Raw genomic sequence first — 23,766 nt, 5'->3', positions numbered from 1 at the left:
TGAGAGATGCACGGCGCTCTGCCTGGTGCAGGACACGATGTGCTCCGCAAGGCCTTTCCATGGAGACCTCAGATCCGTGCTCAAACTGCATTCAAAGCAACCCAGTGCCCTTTGCTGCTTGTACTCAGAGGTATTGGTGCCAGGAGTTGCTGCACTAAAAGGACATTTTGTCAGCAGCGTGACGTTAAAGGTATCCTATGCTCTCAGTCATTCAAAGCATCCTTGCAAATGTTTTTATTGAGGGAAAGGTTTCATTGACGCCATACGTTGTTTTATGGAAAATGAAACAGTTGAATTGTGTAACTCAAGCCCATTTTCATTTCCTCCTGACTGCAGTGCACTTCATGTTGCTCCCGTTGCCCTGCAGCCCTGTTGTGGTTGAAGCCAGCGGGGGGCTCAGCACCACACAGTCCTTCGCTGACTCCTCTCTTCCCCGTGGAATTGGGTGGAAAGAGAAAAGTCGAAGTAATGTGCTGAGATAAAACCGTTTACTAAGATAAAAAGATAGTAGTTACGTATGTACATATCTTTGAATATATATACATATGAATAAATTACAAGTGATGTACAAGCAGTGGCTCACCACCCGCCAACCAATGTCCAGCTAGCTGTTTACATCAGCTGTCTTCATTCTCTTCCCTCCCAGCCTCTTGCTGAGAGCTTTGCTGAGAATGGCCTTGGCTCTGTGCAACTTTGCTTATCAGAATCTGTAAACATCAGAGTGTTATCAGTGTGATTTTTCTCCTAGAGCCCAAACATACCATCATACCAGATACTCTGAAGAAAAATCCCTCCACCTGAGACTAAGGCAGCCCCCCAGTGTCCGTGCAGTGAGCCATGTGGGGCTGCAGGCGGTGCATTTCCCTGGCAGTGTTGGCCAGGGGAGCTGGGGACGTTTTGCTGCTCAGCTTGGATGCTGCAGCACTGCTGTGCCTGTCCAAGCGGCGTGCTGCGTGCCCTCTGAGCAACGAAGCAGCATTTCATCAATAATGTGCCATACTAACTGCTGGAACCAGATGTGTTTGCCTCTCTGAGGCTGGGTTTACCCCACGAGCTCTTCTTGCAGTAGCTGTTCTGAATTTCACTGCAGGCATGCAAGCAGAAGTGCTCTCCCCCCCGTGTTCTGTCCCATGGTATTTGCCCTGTGGTTGGTAGAAGAAGGAGCTGATGGAGTCAGCAGTAGATTCTGTTGATTTGCCCTCTGGTGCTTCATGCCTGGAGCTCACTGCTGCACAGAAGAGTGCACGTGTGTTTATCCCAGGGCTGCAGTAAATGGATGGCATAGCAGTGAGCAGCACCTAGCGGGCTCTGCAGAGGATGGCTTTGCAGAAGGAGCAGGAGTGCCTGCGTCCACCTGTGTCCTCGGATCGCTTCTGGCAGCAGTGCACCAGCTGTGGGCACAGTGACTGCATGCAGGGCTCGGCTCGGGGCTGCTGTGCGGCACGTATGGAAGGCCAAACCCTTCCAGATTCCATGCTGAAAGCAGCCCAGAGGCAACATCTCCTTGGTCTGATTGTGTGGTGCCTGAGCTAGGGGGCTATCTGAGCTGGGTGCAGAAGAGTCATCTTGATTTCTCTGTTGTTTTACTTAAGATAACCCCATTGGGTGACCATTCTGTTTTTTCTTAAAATTTGGATCCGGGAGGTGACCCCCTCCCTTTGCTTATGATGAAAGCACAGAAGTGCTGCAGGCATTCACCAAGGTTGCAATCATTGCTGGGGTAGGAGCGTTTATTCCACAGCTGGTGCTCTGGTGAGAGTGCTGCATGTGGAAGCAGAGCTTTGGGCCTCGTTGGAAGAGATGACCATGTGAGAGCCCAACAGAAGCACCGCTGCAGCATGCACATGAGCCGGGCACAGCTCAGGCTGAGCTGGGTGGGTGATGGGAGGCGTCTCAGCAGAAAAGCTGAGTGGGCACACGGCGCCAGCCCTCATCCCAGCTGGCAGCGAGGGTGGGAAGAGGCTGGTGAGTGCTGCCCGCTCTTGCTGCTACGCTGTGTGGCACAGCAGCACGCTGGTCAGTGGTCTGGGAGGGAGACGGACTGCTGCTGTGCCTGGCTAAGCCAGAGCTGGAGTTTTGTCAAATACGTGAGTCGTGCCGGTGCAGCTGGTGTGGCTGCAGCAGGAGTAGAAGACAAAGGGAGGTTTCTTCATGAAAGCAACACCAGTTATTCCATTTCAATGTATAACTGCTAAGATGGTGAGGAACAGATCCATCTCAAGGACATGCTGGATCATACGAGGAATGAGCGTGTGATCTAAGTCAGCTACCACAGCTTCAGCAGGGGAAGGTCATGAGTAACCACTCTGGTGGCCTTCTGTGGTGGAGTGATGGCATTGGTGGGCTGTAGAGTTGATGGGGGGACCAGGCGATGGATCAGAAATTGGTTGAAAGGCCACAGACTGAGGATGGTGATCAATGGTTTTATGTTGAGGTGGAGGCCGGTAACGAGCGGCATCCCCCAGGGGTCTGTCCTGGGACCAGTGCTCTTTATCAGAGACATCGATAACAGAATCGAGTGCACCCTCAGCAAGTTTGCTGACAACACCAAGCTGAGTGGTGCAGTTGACACAATGACATAAATATTTCTATGTTTTTATGTATCTGCCTCCCACAGTTTCCCCCCCTTTTTTTTTTTTACCCTTTTGTGTTGTGACTTGTCAACCCCACAGTGTACTCCAGCTCACAGTATCCTACCAAAATCCTCAGTGTCCTTCAGGCTGCCCAAGAAGTTTCCAAGTTAATCCCAGGTGCTTCCCAGGGCCACCCTAAAGTACTCCCTGTGCCAATCTGTCTCCTTTTTTTGACAAACAGGCCTCACTCCCACAGCCTCAGCATTTCCCTCCCACCGGCAGCCCGGTCAGCATGAATGCATCACTGGTGTGCATCACTGCCCTTGGCCTTTGCCATCCAGGAAGCTTGTTAGCATGTGGAGGGCTACAGCCCCCCTGCAGCTCCTTAGGGTGGATCTGGGGCTCTCCTGTGCTGGTGGGGAGAAGCAGGGGCTGTGCCCCAAGCACCAGCTGCACAGAACTCCCTTCTGCTGGAATATCAGCTTTATCCCTGCCACTGCTCCTGCCCTTGGCCAAGTTGGTGTCAGTAAGCCAGTGAATACTGCTGCAGCTTACCGTGGCCTTCTCTGGAGAGGAAGAAGGGCTCTGTGCAGCTGCAGGGGGATTGCTTCTCAGCTGGCAAGAGGAGGGACAGTCTGGGCCTGCCCTAAAGGCCTTCCTGTACGCCCGCTGCTTTTGTTGGAGGGAGAGAGCAAAGCCACGAGCCCTGCCCCATTCTGGATAACTAGCATACTGTTAGCCTCACAGGTAACAACCAAGAGCTACAGATTGGAGCTGAGCTGCTGGCAACAAAAAACACAGCTTGTCATACCAAGCCTGCTAAGAGGTAAAGGGTGTGACTGCCTCCTGCAGCTGCTACAGCCCAAGACCACTCCTGAGCAGCCACTGGTAGCAGCCCGATGTCTGGGGACCCACCATCTTTGCTGCCACTCCTCCATTTGCAGATTCAACCATAAATGAAACTAAGCACATAACCTAGAGACACAGACAGGATGCTGACACAGTCAGCTACACAGACAAGATGCTGCCTTCACCAGCACCTAGACACAGCAATCATGCACAGCACACACAGTGAAATCCTTTTCCTCTCCTTTGGCTTGTAGAGACAGAAAGTCACCAGCGCAGGCACACACAGTCCTCAAGCTGCAAAAGCACACGTTCAAGCACTGATACAGCCTCTCTGTCCAGACAGCACCCCTGCTTGGATCCCTTAAGTAGCAGCACAGTGTCTCTGTCCAATACACACAGGCAGATCTCAGGCCCTTAACACAGAATGGCTAAAATTGGAAGGGTCCCCTGGAGATCATCACCTATGTGGCTGGAAGTAAAATACCCTGGACTCCAAAGCTGGCACCAAATTTTTGCTACATACACAGGTCTCAGCAGCCCTTGCAGCAATACATACACATAGGGCAGTGTGTGAATATACAGAGTGAGTTCAGATTTAATAAATTATAATAAAACAGATTGTAGTCAACAGATGCAGATGCCTGACAAGCCCTGACCAACTCTATTTCACACACAACTTTTATAACCTTGATTTTCCAGCATCTTCACTCTGTTCATCCCTGGTTCCCCTTTTCTTTGAGCACCTCACCATGGGTTTGCAGCTCTACTGAGTCCCACACTGTCCCAGATTATCAGAGATTTGTTTCTTGACATTGTCTCCATGTTTGTTTCGTCAGGTCTATGTCATTGTTTATTCTGGTTTCTTTTTCCTTTAGTTTCCCACTCAATAAAGTCCCTAGTCAGATAACCTTGCTGCATTCTCACACACTTACACCTGCCCATAAAACTGTGACTGACTGGGCAGCTTCCCATTATTCCATCCTTATCATTTGCTGGTCTGTTCCTGCTTATGTCTTCCTCCCTTTCCCATTTTCCCCTTGTTACACTGTAAATTAGTATTTGACCAGATATCCTTAAAGGAGTAGACACTCCTTCCATACACCCTTACAAAGGCCTTTAGAAACATTCAGGTATGACTAATGACACATTCTGTTTCACATTTAGTTATGCTGGGTTGCATATTTCCAATGGCTTCTTGACGCAGCTACTTCTCGCTAGCTTCAAGTCAGCACTGTGCAAACTTACATCACTTTTGAACACAGCAGAGTTCCTTATTTCACCTCTAAGGGCTACAGAGCTAGTTCTGGAAAAATACTCTTTGAAACACAAAAAAGGACTGAAAAAAAAAAAAAGAAAAAGACAGATGAGGTGCAACCCCTTGACAGAACTTCACTTCTTAATCCCTTCTCTTTGTCCCACCTTTACAGATGCATTCAGGATACAAAAAATGTTGCAAGTAACATTTTGTTGTTCTTGGACATGCAGGTAAGCAGATGTCACAGCATGGTGGAGCATTACAGTTCAGTCCTGTTTGGTCCCTGTTAGTGGCTGGTCAGAATGCTGCTGAGGTTCAGTGAGATAGGATTTGGATTCAAGTGTGTCCCAAAGGAGAAGCAGTTCCCACCACCACCAATAAGCAGCAACTCCTTCTCATCTGGCAGAAAAACACTGCTATGATTATGCAGCATTAAAGGCCACTCCAAATGTTCCTGAAAAAGAAGAGGAATTTAAATTTCTTAGGATGAAACACAAGCTTGCATAGTCTAGAGGACACCACAGTCACATTATGGAGAGGTACACAAAGGCCAAGACGATGAACTGGACACTGAGGAAACAGAACAAAGTGCCCAAGACACAGAACGAATGGCTCGTCCAAATGACTCAAAAATCAAAATCCTAGCGTGAAACTTCTTTTTTCCCCCACTAGGAAGCAAAAGGAAGAGGATTCACTTCATCAGTCAGGCATTTGGTAAATACAGTTTCAATTACTGCTTCCACCAAACAAGATCTCACTTAGAAAGTAATCCTTGAACATAAAGGACTTCAACAGATATCACCTCATACAGTACTGTAGAAGTATTTCATATAACTACTCTCACTGGAAAATTAAGAATAGCCACGATACATCCATTGGGAACCAGCCATACGATCAACTACAGCACCCACAACGGTGACAAAAAGAGAAAAACGTAACAGCAAGGAGACCATGATGTGCTCCTCAAGGAACAGTCAATTCACTAAACAGCTTTCAGTTCAGTGACTGAGAATGAGAAAATGTCTTTGTACTCATCAGGCCCTTAGAATTACTGGACAAGAAAAGCACCAGGAGTAGTCAGCACGGATTCACCAAGGGGAACTGGTGATCCATACCATAAAGCCCACTTGGAGGGGTGACAGCTGGGACCATCCCCTCTGACATCTCCATTGCTTATCAGCAAGTCTGCAGGTGACACAAAGCTGGGAGCAGCAGCAGATACAGCACTGCTATGCTGCCATCCAGGACTGTGATGGGCTGGAGAAATGGACTGACAGAAGCCTCCCAGAGTTAAGGAGAAACACGAAGCCCTGAGCAGACCCAGGCACCAGGACATGCTGGGACGACCCATCTGGAAAGCAGTTGTGCAGAAAAGGACCTGGGAGTCCTGGTGGAACCAAAGCCATAACACTAGCAGTAATACCAACTACACAGAAAGTCACTGGCGTTTCCAGTCTTTCAAAACTCGAGACCAATCCGCACTGGGTACTACGTACCTACTAGTACAAGATTTAGCACAGCACTGGCAGGCACTGCAGCCTAGTTCAAGGAAAAACATCATAACCAAAGGCAGCTACCAATCAATCTGCACCCACTCACTCAGTAACATTTAAAAGTTATGTTATTTTAGATAAAACTTCATACTGTACTCGCTGCTATCAAACATGAGCAGCCTCTTTTATCCAAGGATATTAATTCCCTTCTAACTTCTGCTGTAGAGAATAAGAAAACGCTACACTACATATAAGCATGCTTTATCCTTTATATTTTCAGGAAAATGCAGAAAAGTCAGCCAGGTGCACACATACTGCTTATATATTATAAAATATATTTTTACATATATTAATCACAAATTCCAGTTTCATCTGTACATGTGGATCCTATCCTCGGTATCTCAGGAAAATTGTTACATCATGCAAACAGGGAAATGTTTATTCCACTCCTAAATTTGACTCCTTTGCATTCTCTATTCCATTTCTGGGAATGACCTTGAAGCTACTACTCTCTTTCCCACAGTACTGCCTATCCTGAAAGAAAAATTCCAGTACTTACCGCATTAATTGTGTAGTCCAAGCACAGCCCAGTCGTTAAGTCAATGACAGTGATGCCTGGCACGCACAGCGAGTGAAACCACACTCCACCAACAAGCACAAGTTTTCCATCGTGCACATGTGCAGTATGCGAGTACCTGCGAGTTTAACGTTCAGTTTATTCCATTGGTAAGGAGAGGCAGCTGGAGGCAGGCCTAGAATTCACCACTAACTGCCTTCTGCTCACCTTGGGATGAGAGGAGGGTGCGTCTCCACAATCTGCCACCGAAAGCCACGTTCAGTCTCCCTCAGAAGGAAAACTGAACTTAAGGGCTGCTCAGCTGCTCCCAGACCTCCGGCGATCAGCGCTCCTCCTTTCCAACTGCAGGCACTGTGCGAGTGGCGGCCTTCTGGTACCGGACCCTCAACAGCGATCTGTGACAACAGAAGCCCAAGCCTGAAGTTTGCCTCTATTCCAATTGCACTTGCTGTGGTTATGATATCAAATCCCTTCCCTTCCTGGCAGAGGACAGGAATAGCTGGGGAGGAGAACAGACCGAATAAGCATGATAGGGAGCAATAAAAAAGCCTTCCATCTGCACACGTGGGTGATTCCTCTAAGAATGGCTACACACAAGTGTTTCCATCTACAGTATTTTCAATACTTCTCTGGCTCCAAGAATACAAGTTACTCAGTCTTTACAGGGTTTTAGTTCTGCATATTATTAGAGGCAACGCTGTCCTTCTTGCATGCTCCTCTCACCTGAGACCCACAAGTTTACAAGAACATGGGTCACAAAGCTGCGATCAGTGACTCAGAGCATGAAGCAAGAAAAGAAACTGAGCTGCAGGACAAACGGGCAGAAAGAAAACCCTCAGGGCAAGACTGCTAAAAGAATATCATAGAACTGGGAAAAAATTTCAGGGACCATTTTGTCCATCCTTCTCTCCTAAGGCAAACGTAATGATATCTGTCAGCATCTGGCAGGAGTCATCCAGTAGTTTGTCAGTGCAGATTTTCAGAAGCATTTCTTGCAGCACTTTATTATCTTCACAATTAGAAGCTTTTCTCAGTATCTAGTTAAAGCTGCCCTTTCTATAGACTATCCAAAATAAATACAGAGAATAATTTGCCCTCTGCTGCTCTATTTTACATATTTGAAAAGCATTACTATCTTGAATCTTCTACCAACTCAGTAGCTCAGAGTTCTTCAATCTTCCCTGTAAATCTGAACGCACGGTTTAGTTCTTTCACAACAGCATCACGTTACTTACACGTTTAGCTTGTGATTTCTTGTTATCATCAACCTCTCACCCTGTGCTACTCACTATTTTTAAGCTCTGCTGATCTCTAAAGATCCAAATGAAACATACTAGTTTAATACAATAAACCAGAAGTCACTAATATCCGTGGACCACTAACGAAATTCCAAGCATGGCTTCAGAGAGGGCCAGCCTGGACCTTCCAAATTCTAAGAGGAAAGGAATCAGGAACATTGGGGTTCAGGATACTCAGAGTGGGGGGGCCCACAGGACTACACAAAACTTATTAAGGATTTTTTAAGGCAAAGGGGATTGTTGAGGAATAAAGATGAAGAACAGACAGAAACAAGATTACAAAGGGGCTAATCACATATAAACAGCCTCTATTCAGTACAACTGCCTTACTGAGCCCCAGGCCTAGTCACCACAGTATATCTTACCTTTGATTAACTACCTTCCTAACTAGCTTTGCCAAAATACTCAGTACACGTTAATAGGAGAGATACTGGGACTACGTGTCTTCAAGTACAGAGACATGAATTAGGAAACATGAGGCCAGCAGTCACTACTATGGTGAAGGACTGCAGGTTCTCTGGTTCCAGTGAGAGCAATTTCACGGCTCTCAAAGGCTTTGCATCCAGAGTGCCAGCTATTACTGCCCTATTGCAGAGACCAGTGGCAGTCTGGTCCTGTAGTGAGAGCCTCACCCAACAACTGGAACAAGTGAAGCTTCCAGCTTCAGTCACCAGGACAAGACCATTAGTAACAGGAGCTGTGCAGGTCCTAGACACAAGTACTCGGGCAACTCAGGCAACTGAAGCAAGTCAGTCTCAGCACCAGATGCTGGAGGAGAACTAAGGGTCACAGAGCTCTTGTGCCCAGATGCCAGTTCCTGGAAAGGGGACCACTGTGTTTATTATTCCTTCCTTGAACCTCATATGTGTGGGATGTGCATCCCACATGTGCTAGAAAACTTGGAACTAGTCCAGTCAGCTGGTCCAGCCAGCCTCCTACCTCCAGCACTTGGTCCAGGGTCTTAGACACACATAGGTATTATTATTACACACCAGTATTCACAGGATCCATGAGTGTAAGGTGCCTGTGAATGAAGTGTGCGCGTATCTGTTTGCTAGCAAATTTCAAGCCAGACCCAGAGCAGGTAGGAGGGCTCAGGATCTGGTCAGGGTACCAGCTGTATACAGGGAATATCCTGATACATGAGGGAATTACAAACCTGCACATGCCTGTCAGTCTACAGAGTGAGGGCATATATGCGTTGATCTTCTCATAAGAACTTTAATTCTTATCAGACAAAGATGAGGAAGAGAAATGGGCTACCTACATTTTATGTGAGTCCTCGTAATGTTAAATGGGTGTTGCTGAAAGCATTATCTTATTGGCAGCAGTCGGTGCAGATGGCCATACCAGCACATCCCACATGTGCTCGTGTTCACGTGCACGTCTCTGGGATGTATGCTCACCTCCATTACTGGTTGAATCTGCAAATGGGAAAAGAAACTGCCATGCCTGCTGTCCTGGGATGAATACATCCTGAGGCATACAGGACAGGGCTCCTTCCATGGAAGGAGGAATTCTCAGGTTCCACAGCTGCTGGAGCTGGTCACTACTTTTAACAGCTGTTAACAGAAGTTCCTTCATGCAGTTTGGAGTTCATCATCTATTTCCGTTTGAAAGACAGTACGACTAAAGACAATCAACTCTCCCTGCATTTTTTTGGTATTTTGTTGCTAACAACAGCAACTTCTAGGCATGTTACCTCCATGCACTTCAGCGATACCCAGAACAATCAGGGTATGATAAATGATAAAAAGGCATATCTAATGTACTGGCTGGTTGTGCTGCCTGAGATCACAACAGGCTGGAAAAATTGGAGGAACTGAAGCTCATCAAGCTTAACAATGGGATGTAAGAAGTTTTGAGCACGAGGAGAAACAATTCCAGACATCAGTCAGGTTGGAAAAAGACTTTTAAGATCAAGTCCAACACATGGAGCCTGTGGCTAGTTCTGCATTCTTCAGTACAAGGAAACCAGGGAATTGATGCAGCGAGTCCAGAAAAGTACCACAGAGATAATTATGGGACAGGAACCTCACAAAGAGAACATTCACTGGGAAATGTTGTCAATATGCATAAATGTCCAATGGGAGAGATGAAGGAGCATGAAGAAAGAACGTTCTCAGATGGATCCAAGACAGAACATGAGAAAAAGGCCAGAAACTGAAATAAAAGAATTAGGAGAATTGCTTACACATTAAAAAACTCTCACATTCTACTATGAGGGTGGTCAGCCATTGGAACAGGTTGCCGAGTCTCCATCCTTGAATGTAATCATAACCCAAGCGGACAATGACCTGAGCAATCTGTTCCAGTGGCCTTAAGGGGGCTGCACTAGATGACCTCCAGATGCCCTCCCTCACAACTGTTCTCTGAAGACTGCGATCCAGGAAATAGCGAAGCGTTTAGAAGTTCCTCAACACTAAACAGTGTGAAGTACAACAGCACTGCCGGTGCCATCTGCTTAAATGTACTGCTGTGGTTTAGCTGAGCTTCCAACACAGCAGCAATTTCTATCCCCAGTCTCCCTCAGTTCTTACCGTAGCACAGGAAATTTCTGGGATGTGCAGGAAATACCAATCTCCAAGCACTGGCTGCACAGCAGAGCGGCCTCCATACATAAACAGGTACTTCTCTCCTACAACCAGGTGGAAAGGTTAGAATTTGGTATATTGCAAAAGCAAAAGGGTTTGCCTGAACGTAAGGAAAGCTGATCAAAGATATCTGCTCATGCAGTTTTATAAGAAAGTGTCCTGCAACTTGATGAACATTTCGTATTTCCAAACTTCAGCAATAAGTGCAATAAACTGTCCCATAGACACGGATGTTAGCCTTGTAAGACAAAAACAAACAAAAAGACCAGACACAAAGCACATGGGATGGAAGACTGAAAATATTTTCACTTAGATGATGTATTCCTTAGACTTGTGATCATTCAGAAGACTTCCATCATCCACTTATTTATCATGTACTAACAGACTGTTCAAAGCCTGAACATTATTCAAAAACCAAAGTCACAAAGCCAAAAAGGAAATTAAAAAAAAAAACAACGTTTTTTAGAATATACTTCATGGCAGCAAGAAATGGAAATTTGGGCAACTGAAAGAATCACAGAATCTTAGGGGTTGGAAGGGAGCTCCAGAGCTCATGGAGTCCAACCCCCTGCCAAAGCAGCTCCCCACAGCACACTGCACAGGTCGGCGTCCAGGCAGGTCTGGAACATCTCCAGAGCAGGAGGCTCCACCAGCTCCCTGGGCAGCCTGTTCCAGTGGCACGTAACAAAGTGATTCCAGTGACTCCGTAATAAAACCAGACTACTCTTAAGAACACAAATCGTAGCAACACAACAACGCAGATTTAACCAAAACAATAACACAGGTGAAGCTTCATAAAACTAGAAGGTATATTTTTCCACACACAAAGAGAAATAAAGGATAATTTAAATGAGTAGGAGACCTGAAGAGGTCTCAAAAAGGAGATATAAAAGGTATAAGAGTACTCTGGGCAGATGTCAGGGATGTGAGCCACATCCTCATAATGCACTTATAAGTAACATAACGTTGATTTTTCTACAAAGCACAATCGTGGCAAAAATGATGCAGTACAGTCTAACAAAGATTTACAAAATACTTCATTTTCATAAAATGTTATTCCCCCATTTAGCATCTACTTTTTTATAGAAAACTTAGTTTGGAAAGTTGAACTCTGAATTGCGTTATGGTCTCGAACACTGTCTCACAAACCCAAAGTATGCTGCAGACTGAACTAATGACTGCCTTGTAGTTCCTGGGGTGTTCTCCTGCAATAGCTCCTAGTGAAGAGTTAAACAGCTTAAGGACAGCTTCCACCTCCTGAATTTCACTGTCAATCTCACCAACAACTTGCTATTAGCTTGAAGTTTTTGCCCTTACAGTGAGTATCTTCTACTAGATGAGCCTGCAGCGTCATTGCCTATCTTGATTCTAGACCTCACAACTAATGAATAATTATTAACTGCTACTACAGGTACAGCATTTTTTCTGAGGCACTTCTGGAAAAAGCACTAGGCATCCTGCTCCACAGTGCTCTAGAACTAAAACACTGTCCTCTGGAGAGGAGGTTCTAGATCTTCTTTCTGGTGAGATGAAGCATGAAACACGTCAGTCATAAATGAACTCAAAGAATTACTCTTCCAGAACAGATTACATCCCCAGGTTCCAATTCTGCTTACCACTGGAGATAACATGGCCTATGAAACAAGAAATTATCATACTTCAAGAAGTAAGAGTTTCAAAAAGGGTGCTGTTTAATTTCTTCTCTTCTTTAGAGAGCACTCATTAGGTGATAGTAACAGCAAGTAGAGCAACGCATCAGATCACCATCCTACATCTCATTTCCAGCAGGAGCCAAAAGCATTATGTCACTTTGATGCTTTGTCCTTCAATTCAGAAGCCCTGAACAGATTTTTCTTCTGTGAATTTACCCACTCTGCTTAAGTTCAGGTTAACTTTCAGTATATAGCATACTGCAACAAGCAGCTTCAGAGAATAATTGCAATACTTAACGAGGAAGATTTTTAGTTTTACTGAAATCTGCCTAACAATTCCAGCTGGTGCTTCTGTCTTCCTGTTCGTCCTTCAGGCCACCCTGTTCAAACAGCTCCTTTGCTCACAGTCTGCCTCCTCTACTCTCCTCCAGTTAGAAGAATCCCAGTCTAGTGACATCACTTCTTACGCAGGAGCCTCTCTATCTGCCAGCCATTTCTCTAAAGGAGGAGAAAGAGCACAGCATACAGAGTAAGGCAGCAGTGGGAACAGCGTAACGGCAGGAAGAGAAGCGTGCATGCTCTACTGTGTTCTCCAAGGGCGAGAGCACAGGAAGACCTGGCCACAGGACCAACCCATGCAGAAATCTCACAACGTATCTCCAGTTTTCCCAACCTTTTTACCTTTGAATATTACTTCAGTTGTGCTGTGTCTCCAACGCAAAGCAGCTGGTTCAGCAGCGGGCTGCAGACTTACAGGCTCCACAGTAACATCACCTGGATCTGAGTCATTACAGATTTTGGGGAACCTCAGCCACAACATTCCCAACGCTGCATTTGATGGGGACGTTCGTCCTCCTACCACCAGGGCCAGGCTGTCTGAGAGACATGACACCGTATGGTACAGCCGCTCATCTGGAGAGACAGAAGATATCACAGGTCACACTGTTCTTTTTCTTGTGACATTCAGAACCTTCACATCTCTCTGACTGCCAGTGTAATCGCACTGTGGCATCACTTACCGACATTTCACTGCCAGCACAAACATCTCCCTTGCCCCTGCCATCAGTATCCCAGTTGAAACACTCACCCCATCCTTTATCAGGATTTTCCTTTTTCACACATCTGGTTTGCCAGGAGCCTGCATACTTCATAAGAACATGAAAACTCCTCATACGACAGTGATGTCCATTCTCCTCCCCAAAGCCTCCAGTGGTCAGAATCACATTAGGTTTTATAAGAGCGGAGTGGTGACCATAACGTCTCAAGCCAACAACTTCAGACTGAGCTGCACATGCCAATGCACTGATGCTCCCAGCCAACCTGACAGGGCCATGATGAGGAGGAACTGTAAGCCAATGAGCAACAAAATGATGTAAATTTCAAGCAAACAAGAACCAACACTTATTAGTTTTAAAAATAAAATTAAAAACTGCGGAGTGAGTTGATGCAGCCAACTGACGATCTGACATGGCCTAGAAATCAATCTGCATCACATTCAACTACCCTACACCCACTTTCAGCTTCTGCTTGCCGCTCCCTAAAGGAAGCAAGCAGACAAAAGCAGGAATTTGTTGGGCTGGCTTTACCTGGCAATGAGCAGTCCTTAGGGAATGAGAATGGAAAAAGCCAACTGGATATTACCATCTCATGTGTTCCTTCCAGGGTTTTGCTGTCTCCTAAAATCTATCCAAGGAGCCTCTGTGAGATAACAGAATACTACAAAAACTAGCCGGTATGTACCTGCCACGTTGGATAATAATGGAGTCCAGGAGGGTTCCATCCCCTTTGATGCAGTCAAGACAAAGTAATGAGAACACTTCAGGTGCCATTCCTGTATCAAGCCAAAAGAAAGAAACAAAAACAAGCGCGTGCTCTCAAGATCTCAGACCAAAGGATAGTAATGAATGGCCAGAGCAAAAAGTCATAAATGAAACTTGCTTAACAGTATTTCCAGCAATGGCCATAATCAGAAGTCTAAAACTGAATCTGAGAAAGAACAAGTCTGTACAATCTCTTCTAACCCTCAAAAATACACAGCACAGGGATTCTCTGCTTTATCAAATAACTCTTGGTGGTTTCCTCACTCATGAACTATCCAGCTGCTCTTTAAACTCACACACACATTCTACAGCAATGAGTTCCAGAACTCTATTGTAAGTTGCATGATGAATGCTCTTCTTTGGAACCAGCTTCCCTTTATGCTTCCCAGGTGTGCTCATAAGAAGGACTGTATACCAGAAGGATTAAGATTCCCCAAAGGTCACGGAATATAACCGACCCTAAAGAAATCATAAATGTTCAAAGATACCCCCCGGCCTCTGCCATTTGACAATACCTAAATATGACTGCCAGTCTCACTGTGGAATCACTCAGAGGCAAACGGCACGAGAAGTCAGTAGCAATACTAGAGTTCACCCTGGCTTTAGTGGACACTGAGAAACTGAGTGTGTTCACTACCAGGGGACTGAATATATCCACCCCACCGTATGGCAGGGCGGCACAAACAAGAAATTTAAAGCGCAAAGAAATAACATCAACATCATGAGCCCAAATTTCATCTTAGGTGAGGATGAAACTTCCAAAAAAATGGTATGAAAAAACAAATGTAAATACTGGAAATTTTAAAGTTCGCCATTTGTCTCTAGGAAAATGATTCTAGAAAGTAGTCCCCCTCAGCAGGAAGGACGTATTTTGTGTTTCTAATCTAGTTCCATTAAGCTTGTTTCCAGCCCGACCCAGATCTTACCCCATCTTCATCTAAAAGGCCAACCACTGAGCTCTCTGCTATCAATTACGTTACTCCTACGCAGATCTCCCAGCATGCACTTGTCACCTTCCTCTAACGAAATGACGTTCTCTGCTTTCTCACTTCAAGAGAAATTTCCTTCCTCTACAGCATTTGCTGTCACACTGCCACACCACTCTGCAAACCTGCCAGAATTTCAGTTAACGGCTCTGTTCACAGTGCATGGTGGCAAAATAAACACAGCCACATTAAACTGTTCTCATAATGCAGGCTATTGCATTTCTAGAATTGCAAACAAAGAACCACAAGGTAGAATGAGAAACATCCAGTAATTACCTTACACAACACTTACCTCAGAGTTACTCATTGCCCTTGGTTTATCTTCTCTCCTACTTTTCTGACACTTGCAAATTTGCCAGCAGTTAACATAACAAATGGCAGAACACAGTCATAGCTAACTCAGTCATTATTATAGGAATGGCCACATAAAAAAACAGAACAAAATACCTGTTGAATATAGCTAGAAAACCATATTCAACAATGACAAAACACTAACAGCCCAGGGAAATGCAAGAGCAGCATACACTCCCTCCAGAAATGCTCCCAGACGTTTGCAGGTCAGGAACCTCACACCTGGCATACTTTCTTTGTATCCAAGTAATCCTCAATGGATTTCTGCACTGAAAGAATTGCAACTGGAGCACTTGCAGATTTTCAGCGTCAGCAATACCCTTTGTAACAGCAGCTACTTTGCAGTGCTGAGACTGTCTCCCTAAGATATCTCACTGAGGAAGGAACACGAATCCTTTGTAACACAGAAGAGTCTTGAATGCTGAAAAGGATTACCTCATATTCATCAAAAGGCTCCAGAGCCTGCACTCTTTGTTGCTCATCTTCTGGAATACAACGGGTGAAAAACTCATTCATATCCACAACACTGCACTCAGTCCAGCCCTGAAACAGAAATCCCTCAGAATTATTACTTCTGGAAGACTCACTCCTCACGAGAAAACAGTGACACTAAATGAAGAATCTGCATGAGTCTTTAAAACTGTCCAGCTGGAAAATAGCAGCAGCTCAAATTCTGATGAGATGGCTTGCCTAAAAAATTCTGAAGAATATCTAACATTAAAAGCTTAAGAGGAACCCATATGTTGCCTTAATCCCATACCACCAAACAGGCGAGGGACCTTCAGATGACTAGCCATGTTACCAGAGCAGGCAGCAGCTCTGCCTTGGCCATTTTCGCTTCAACCCAGCTGGCCCAGTTGACGACTCCTAAAATGATGTAAAGTTGCACCCTGTTCCAGGTGCTTCAGGTTTCCCATGGCTCTTAGGGCTGCAGGTACTTACTTTTTCAAAAAAACGCTTCTGCTGTGCTTCACCATCAGGGTATTGAGACAAAGAACGAAGTGCAGAGTTCAGCTGACTGAAATGCTGTTGCATTACACGTCCAAAGGGATCCTCTGGGTGCATCTGCTCATACAGCAGAAAGCACGCATGAGAGAAATGCTCTGCTGCCCACTGAACCAAGGCATCTGACCTGTCGGGCAGATATACGTAAGAACAATTAAATATCTGTGGGACCACCTGTTGTAGGATGGATACAACATAAAGCATGTTACTAAGGCAACCTGACAGATCACATACAAAAGAGAAACCTGTACTGGGCATCTATGAACATCTCATCCATTCATAGAGGAAGTCAGGGATGAGAAGACCCCAAAATTTTAAAAACAAACAAAAAAAACCCCACAGTACTTAAGGTTCTTCCTCTTTTTATTTTTTTAACCTCCCCTTTAGGTTCACAGAATAGATGAGATTGGAGAAACCTCTGGACATCATCTGGTCCAACCAGCAGAACCACCCAGAGCTGCCTACCCAGGCCCATGGCCAAACAGAATCATAGAATGGCCTGGGTTGCAAAGGAGCACAGCACTCATCCAGCTCCAAGCCCTGCTGTGTGCAGGTCGCCAACCAGCAGCCCAGGCTGCCCAGAGCCACATCCAGCCTGGCCTTGAATGCCTGCAGGGATGGGGCATCCACAGCCTCCTTGGGCAACCTGTGCCACTGCCTCACCACCCTCTGGCTCCAAAACTTCCTCCTCACATCCAACCCAAACCTCCCCTGTCTCGCTTTAAAACCATTCCCCCTTGCACTATCACTACCCACCCTTGTAAACAGCTTTTGAAGATCTCCAAGGAGGGAGATTCCACAGCCTGTCTAAGCAAGCTGTGACAGCCCCCATCACTCACACAGTACAGAAGAGTTTTCAGATGTTCAGACAGAAGCTCCTGTGTTCCAGCTGTGCACACTGCCTCCTGTTTTGATGTTGTGGGAATCAACTGCTCCATCATACTTACAGTGTAAGGAGCTGTTTGGAACTTCCACAGAATTCATGAGGCTTTAGCTTTAAGACAGCAAGTCTCCCATGACTTACAATGAAGTCTCTGCTTCTCATTTTAGAACCTAGCTAAGAAAGGACAGCTCAACTGACCTGCTGCTTTCCATGTAGGTGAGCACCACCTCTGCTATGAAAAGGGTGGGGACTTCACTGTCCAGTCCTGCTTCATCTAGAGCTGCACTCAGCTTTGGCAGCTCTGATAAATCCACTCCCAATAATCTGTAATCCTTCCCAGAAAAGGCGATGGTGACTCCTGTGGGACAAAAACAATACTAACTCACTACAGCGGCTTCGCAATATTGAGACCCAGCCAGGAAAATCAGTACTAACAACAATCATTCACAAGACCATGCCAGCTCAATTTTTCTGTGAAATAAACAAGAAAATCCCACAACTAAATGAACCGTAATAGGGTGGCACCCAGAAGCATCAGGAAAAGACCCAATAAACTCAGAATTGAAATTCCATTATTTCTAGTACAAATTTCAACTACTGATTTCCAACAGTTATATTTACTATACGAACAAAGCTTTATCACTCTTTAACAACATTTTTATATCACTGCTCTCCTTCACAGACATTTTGATTCAAGCTAAGAGAATACCACTGCTTTGACAAAATAGCTTCTCTCACATCTACAAAACTATTCTCAAATTTGTTTGTGGGCTTGAGGGGTGGGTGGGTTTCTGTATTTTGTGTTTTTTAGTCTCAAAAAAAAGATTTCATTTCTGTAAAATGGCTTTGGATTCTGAACCATGAGAACTCCCTGCAAACACTAGGACTAGTCTTACAGAGCACTGTTCTCAGAAATAGGGCCCAGCTTATGATCTGCAAGCATTATAAAGGCATGCTGCTTATGACTATCATCAATCATAAGCTGCTTCACTCTTTTCTGCCCAAACCAGACTGAAAATGACTAGGTAGTAAAGTAGCCCTATATGCTAGCTGCTCTGTTGCCACTATGCCAGTGAAATCCAACTGCACCTGTCCTGAGATTTGTTGATGTACACGCTTTTCAAAGGCATCCATTATCAAAAAACTAAGTGGCCTCCAACAGTAGCCCATCCCAGTGCTTCCTGCTGTTTTCTTCTAACATCTCAATTGCCCATCTCATCACTTCTTCTGGACACAGAGACCAAGATATTCCCATGTCCCTTGATACACATCTTTTACTTCAAATACATGGAAGATTATTGATATGGACAGAATCCTGTTCCACAGGATGTTGTAGATACATAGAATGTAGATAGATTCAAGAGGAAACCAAACCCACTTATGGAAGAGCTAGTCACTAAGCCACATTCAATTGTTCGTGGGAGGCCACAACTTGTGTCCTGTCTAACTGTAGCTGTTCTCCACCTGTATTTAAACTGACAATCTGACTGGCAGCGTTCCCCAGGGGTCGGTGCTGGGTCCGGTCTTGTTCAGTATCTTCATCTCCAACCTTGATGGGGCGATAGGTGTCCATCCTCACCAAGTGCATCAACGAGACAAAGCTGGGAGAAGTGGCAGCACACCAAAAGGCCGTGCTGCCATTCAGCAAGACCTGGACAGGCTGGAGAGCTGGGCAGGAACAAACCAGATGAGGTGTGACAAAAGCAAGTGTTGAGTCTTGCACCTGGGAAGGAATAACCGCAGGTATCAGCAGAGGTTGGGACGTGAGCTGCTGGAGAGGAGCTCTGCAGAGAAGGACTGGGGGTGCTGGTGGACGACAGGTCGGCCATGAGCCAGCAGTGTGCCCTGCTGGACAGGAAGGGCAATGGGATCCTGGGCTGCATTAGAAGGAGTGTGGCCAGCGGGTAAGAGAGGTGACCTGGGTCTGCTCAGCCTTGAGGAAAGAAGACTGAGAGGGGATCAGATCAATGTTTATAAATATCTGAGGTGTGGGAGTCCAAAGGACACGGCCAACCTCTTCTCAGTGGTCTGTGGGGACAGGAGAAGGGGAGATGGCTGTAAAGTGGAGCACAGGAAGTTCCGCCCGTTGGTGAGAAGGGAGTTCTTCACGGTGAGGATGGCGCAGCTCTGGAACAGGCTGCCCAGGGAGGCTGTGGCTTCTCCTTGTCTGGAGATATTCCAGACCCGCCTGGACGCCCACCTGCAGCCTGCTGTAGGAGCCCGTTTTGCAGGGCTCAGTGACTCAGTGATGCCTGGAGGTCCTTCCAGCCCCATAATTCTGTGATTACAGTCAAAACGTAGTGGCTTGAAAACGTCCCTATTGTATTTCATCCCACATTTCACAGATTTCCTGTATTTACACATTTCCTGTACTTTATCAAAATCCTAATTCCATCTATCACATTGCAACTATCTCTATTTCCTATTGCATTATAACATTTCCACCTTCCACAGCCTATCAACTACAACATTAATGTAAACCTTGAAGGAGATCAGAAGCAAGAGAACCACCTAGTGAACCCCATACCTTACATCCCTCCATTTTGCAAATGAACTGCCACTCAGTACTTAGTTGGCAAAACTAGCCCTTCAGCTGTGCTTAGATTCTACCATATTTTCACAAGACTCAATTTTTCCTCTTCCTGAAGATTTAAAAGAAGCCAATAAAACACAATGACTAATGCTGCAATTGCAGTCAGCATACTTAAGAATAATAGCTTCTCCCCTACCCACAAAGACCATAAGTCACAGAATCATTTAGGTGGAAAGGTGACTTCAAAGGTTATCTGTAACAGGTTGCTCCAGGCTTTGTACAGTCAAGCACTACTGCCTCCAAAAAGAGCCTGGCTCCATCCTCACTATAATTTTCCACTGGGTAGTTAAAAACTGCAGTAAGACTATTCCCCACCACTCATCCTTCTCTTCAGGTTGAGGAAAGTTCTCTCAGCTCTACCACCTACATTTTGCGCTCCAGCCCTTTCTCATTCTCCCGACCCATCACAGCGCAGGCTGCAGTCTTTGCACTGGTAAGTCCAAAGTTAGACACAATACTTAAAAAGTTGCCACAAAATACACTGAGCTTTGTTTGATGCAATCTGCTCCTCAAAAACTTCCGAGCAGTTCTGCATCTTGTTGTCTCCCAATGCTTCCAAACGGTTCTGATTTTTTTCACAAAATAAACACGTACCTCACACATGTTCTTACTACACACACGCACCTCCGAGTTCCTCTAAAACAACTCAGTTTTTAAGGGCTGAAGCTTTTTTTTCCTTCTTCCATACATGCAGCATCCAGAACATTTTCCACAAACACCATACCTAACCCTTCTGCTCCAGCATCTCCCACCAGTGCTGACAACTCTTCCGTCCTCTTGATCAGAGCAGCTTTTTGGCACGCCACACTTGGGAAATCCACCTCATACATCACAGTGTGATGTAGAAGATCCATGTCTTTCAAACGGAAGTACAGGGAGTCAAAGCCAGCACCTAGAGACAGGATCTGCAGAGAAATTGGCAGAAAACAAGTTATACTCTAGCAGCATCCTGAGCATCTTCCTGTGAAGAACATTCCAGTTCAGGTGCACAATTTGCAGAGTAACAAAACCAGGTAATCTCCCAAAAGAGGTTGAAAAACTTGTGCAAATACTAGATAGATATTTCTGTCAGCGACAAATGCAGAACCAGTACTGCCAAGTAGATCCTCTGCACTGTTCTGGGAGAAAACCACCACAGCTGCTAAAAAACGTTTCATGTACAAACACAGCAGAAGCTGCCAGCACAGCCAGGCAATGGAAACGTACCTGTCTCCTAGGATGACTTCTGGTCTTCAGCAGGAAATCTTGAACACAGTGATCTACAGCACGGGCACGGACATAATAACCTCTGTGGAATGAAATTCAACTGGAACTGCTGTCCAGTAACCCTATTTCTCCAAGAATTACACTGTCTATTCCAAAAAAAAAAAACCAAAAAACCAACAAACCTTTTCTCTCTCAGCTTCCACTCAATAATCATATTTATGTACCTACACTTGGTGATATCTGATGATTCTGTAATCTCTAGACCCTGTATTTAATGTCTAACCACCAAGACCACAGATAACTGAGAGAAAACAGGTAAATTTCCTAACTGTACCAGTCTACAAACATAAATACTCAGTGGATGGAAAAGGATGAGTCCAGACAGTCAGAATGCTTCCTGCAATGCAGCTGGCCAATATCTTGGCCTGGATGAACCTGATGAGGTTCAACACAGCAAAGTGCAAGGTTTGGCATTTGGGCCGGAGGAATCCCAGGCATCAAAACAGACTGGAAGGAGAGGTGCTTGAGAGCAGCCCTGTGGAGAAGGACCTGGGGGTCCTGATGGATGAACATGAGCCAGCAGTGTGTTCAAGATGCTTGGAAAGTCAACGGGATCCTGGGCTCCACCAGAAGAGGGGTGGTCAGATGGAAATGGGAGGTGATTTTCCCTCTCTACTCTCTATCTAGAGTACTGTGTCCAGATCTGGGGTCCACAACACAAGAAAAGACAGGGGGCTGTTGGAGAGGGTGCAGAGGAGCCACAAAGATGATCAGGGGGCTGCAGCACCTCCCTACAAAGACAGGCTGAGGGAGCTGGGCTTGTTGAGCATGGAGAAGAGAAGCTGCGGGGTGACCTCAGTGCAGCCTGCAGTGCCTCAAGGGAGCCTGCAGACAGGAGGGGAGTCAGCTCTGTGAAAGGGGAGATGGCAGCAGGACAAGGGGAAATGGTTTGGAGTTGAGGGAGGGCAGCTGGAGGTTGGATGTCAGGGGGAAGTTGTTTAGAGAGAGAGTGGTGAGGTGCTGGAACAGCTGCCCAGAGAGGCTGTGATGCCCCGTCCATCCCTGGAGGTGTTGGAGGCCAGGTTGGATGGGGCCCTGGGCAGCCTGGGCTGCTGTGAAATGGGGAGGTTGGTGGCCCTGCCTGTGGCAGGGGAACTGGAGCTTCATGATCCTTGGGGTCCTTTCAACCTGGATCATTCTGTGATCTCACTTCCTGCCCCAAATCAGATGGTGTGACAATATGAAATTAACTCCTTTATACACAAGGTGATGTGCTCAACCAGCAGTTATTGGGTATAACAAAATGAAAGCTGCGTGTGCAAGAGCATTAACAGGGAGCAAAAACAAAAACTGAAAGGAGTTTCATTCTCTGTGTTGCTTTTCTTTTTTCTGTGTGATGAAAACCAAGAAAACTGAATTCCTGGAAAGCATTCAGCATCCACCTGGCTGCTGCCTCCTTTTCCTCAGTGCTCAGGAAACCAGTTTTACTCAGTTTCACGGTGTTCCACCAGCCGTTCCTCTCCCTGTCAACTCCCCCAGCAGGCGCTCATTATCCCCACCCCCAGACCTCACAGAAACATTTTTAAAGAAACCCAAGGATTTGGGAAGACAGCATTAACACCAGTAACATGTAGCTCCTGGCATGAATTTAGTTTGGCACACCGACGCCACGTGAGCAGACACCTCGACACAGATGCACTTTCAGATGCGATTAGCAGCGTTTGCCCTCACAGGCCTGCCAGCTCCTGACATTTATGTTACCTACACGAAACTCCTTCGGCAGTTCGCAGTCACTGTCATATCGAGCCGCCTCACATTAACCAAGGCTCACCGCGGGTACGCACTGTAAGCGCCCGCGTTTGAACGCCCCGCACAGCCGCGCTCACGCACAGCGCGGAGCGGCAGGCGCTGCTCGCCGCTCCCGTCCGCCGCCTCGCCCCGAGCCGCACCGCGCGCTCCTACCGGTGGATGAGCGCAGTTCTCCTCCGCGGCCGGCCCGCGAGGAGCCGCACGAAGCGGTCCCGCACGTATCCCCGCTCCGCCGCCGAGCATTTGCTGACGGCGCTGCTGCCGCCCGTGCCCCGCACCTGCGGGACGACAAACCGCGTGACGAACCGGGCGCCGCCGCGCCGCAGCCCGGCTGCCTTACAGCACAGCTCCCGCCGGAGCGGCCGAGCATCCTTCGCGGCGCCGCCTCTCCCTGCCGCCCCGAGAGCCCGGCCGGACTCCTCCCGAGCAGAACCGCCCCGCTCCGCAGTCGGCGCTCACTCACGCCCGCGCTCGGCCGCCCTCCCTCCATGCCGCGCGCAGAGACGCGTCACTCACGCGCAGTGACGTAGACGCTGAGGACGCTACGTAGCGCCCCCTGGCGGCCCGGCCCGGCCCGGCCCCGCCCCGCCCCGCCTCGTCCCGGCAGCGCCGCCTCCGGGCGATCCGCGTGCGGCGCCCGCTCGGCCCCGCGGCGTCCCCGTCTGCGGGCGCGGCCGTCCCGCCGCCCCTCGCTGCTGCCGCGGCGCTCGGCGGACCCGGGAGCGCGCTCCCGTACCTGAGCCCGGCAGCGAGGGAGGGCCGGAGGCTCGCGGCCGTGGCAACGGGCAGCCTCTTCGCGGTAAGCGGAGGGACGCGGGAGGA

At 46.9% G+C, this 23,766-nt stretch overlaps 1 protein-coding gene across 1 annotated transcript; it reads right to left on the bottom strand.

The window, feature by feature from the left end:
* Positions 1-589: 589 nt before the first annotated feature.
* Positions 590-23,393, bottom strand: LCMT2 (leucine carboxyl methyltransferase 2; the record flags this gene model as incomplete). The annotated part of the gene is made up of 13 exons (XM_048950505.1): positions 590-5,131; positions 6,730-6,865; positions 6,955-7,142; positions 10,586-10,683; positions 12,973-13,203; positions 13,379-13,636; positions 14,032-14,122; positions 15,884-15,991; positions 16,391-16,580; positions 17,535-17,694; positions 20,654-20,834; positions 21,136-21,217; positions 23,098-23,393. Coding segments are annotated over 13 exons (2,187 nt in total), but the record flags the coding sequence as incomplete, so codon positions are not given.
* Between the last annotated feature and the right edge of the window lie 373 nt (positions 23,394-23,766).

This window comes from Lagopus muta, chromosome 1 (genome assembly GCF_023343835.1).
Source record: "Lagopus muta isolate bLagMut1 chromosome 1, bLagMut1 primary, whole genome shotgun sequence".
In the NCBI taxonomy this organism is placed as follows: Eukaryota; Metazoa; Chordata; class Aves; order Galliformes; family Phasianidae; genus Lagopus; species Lagopus muta.
This window is presented reverse-complemented; position numbering and strand designations above follow the sequence as displayed.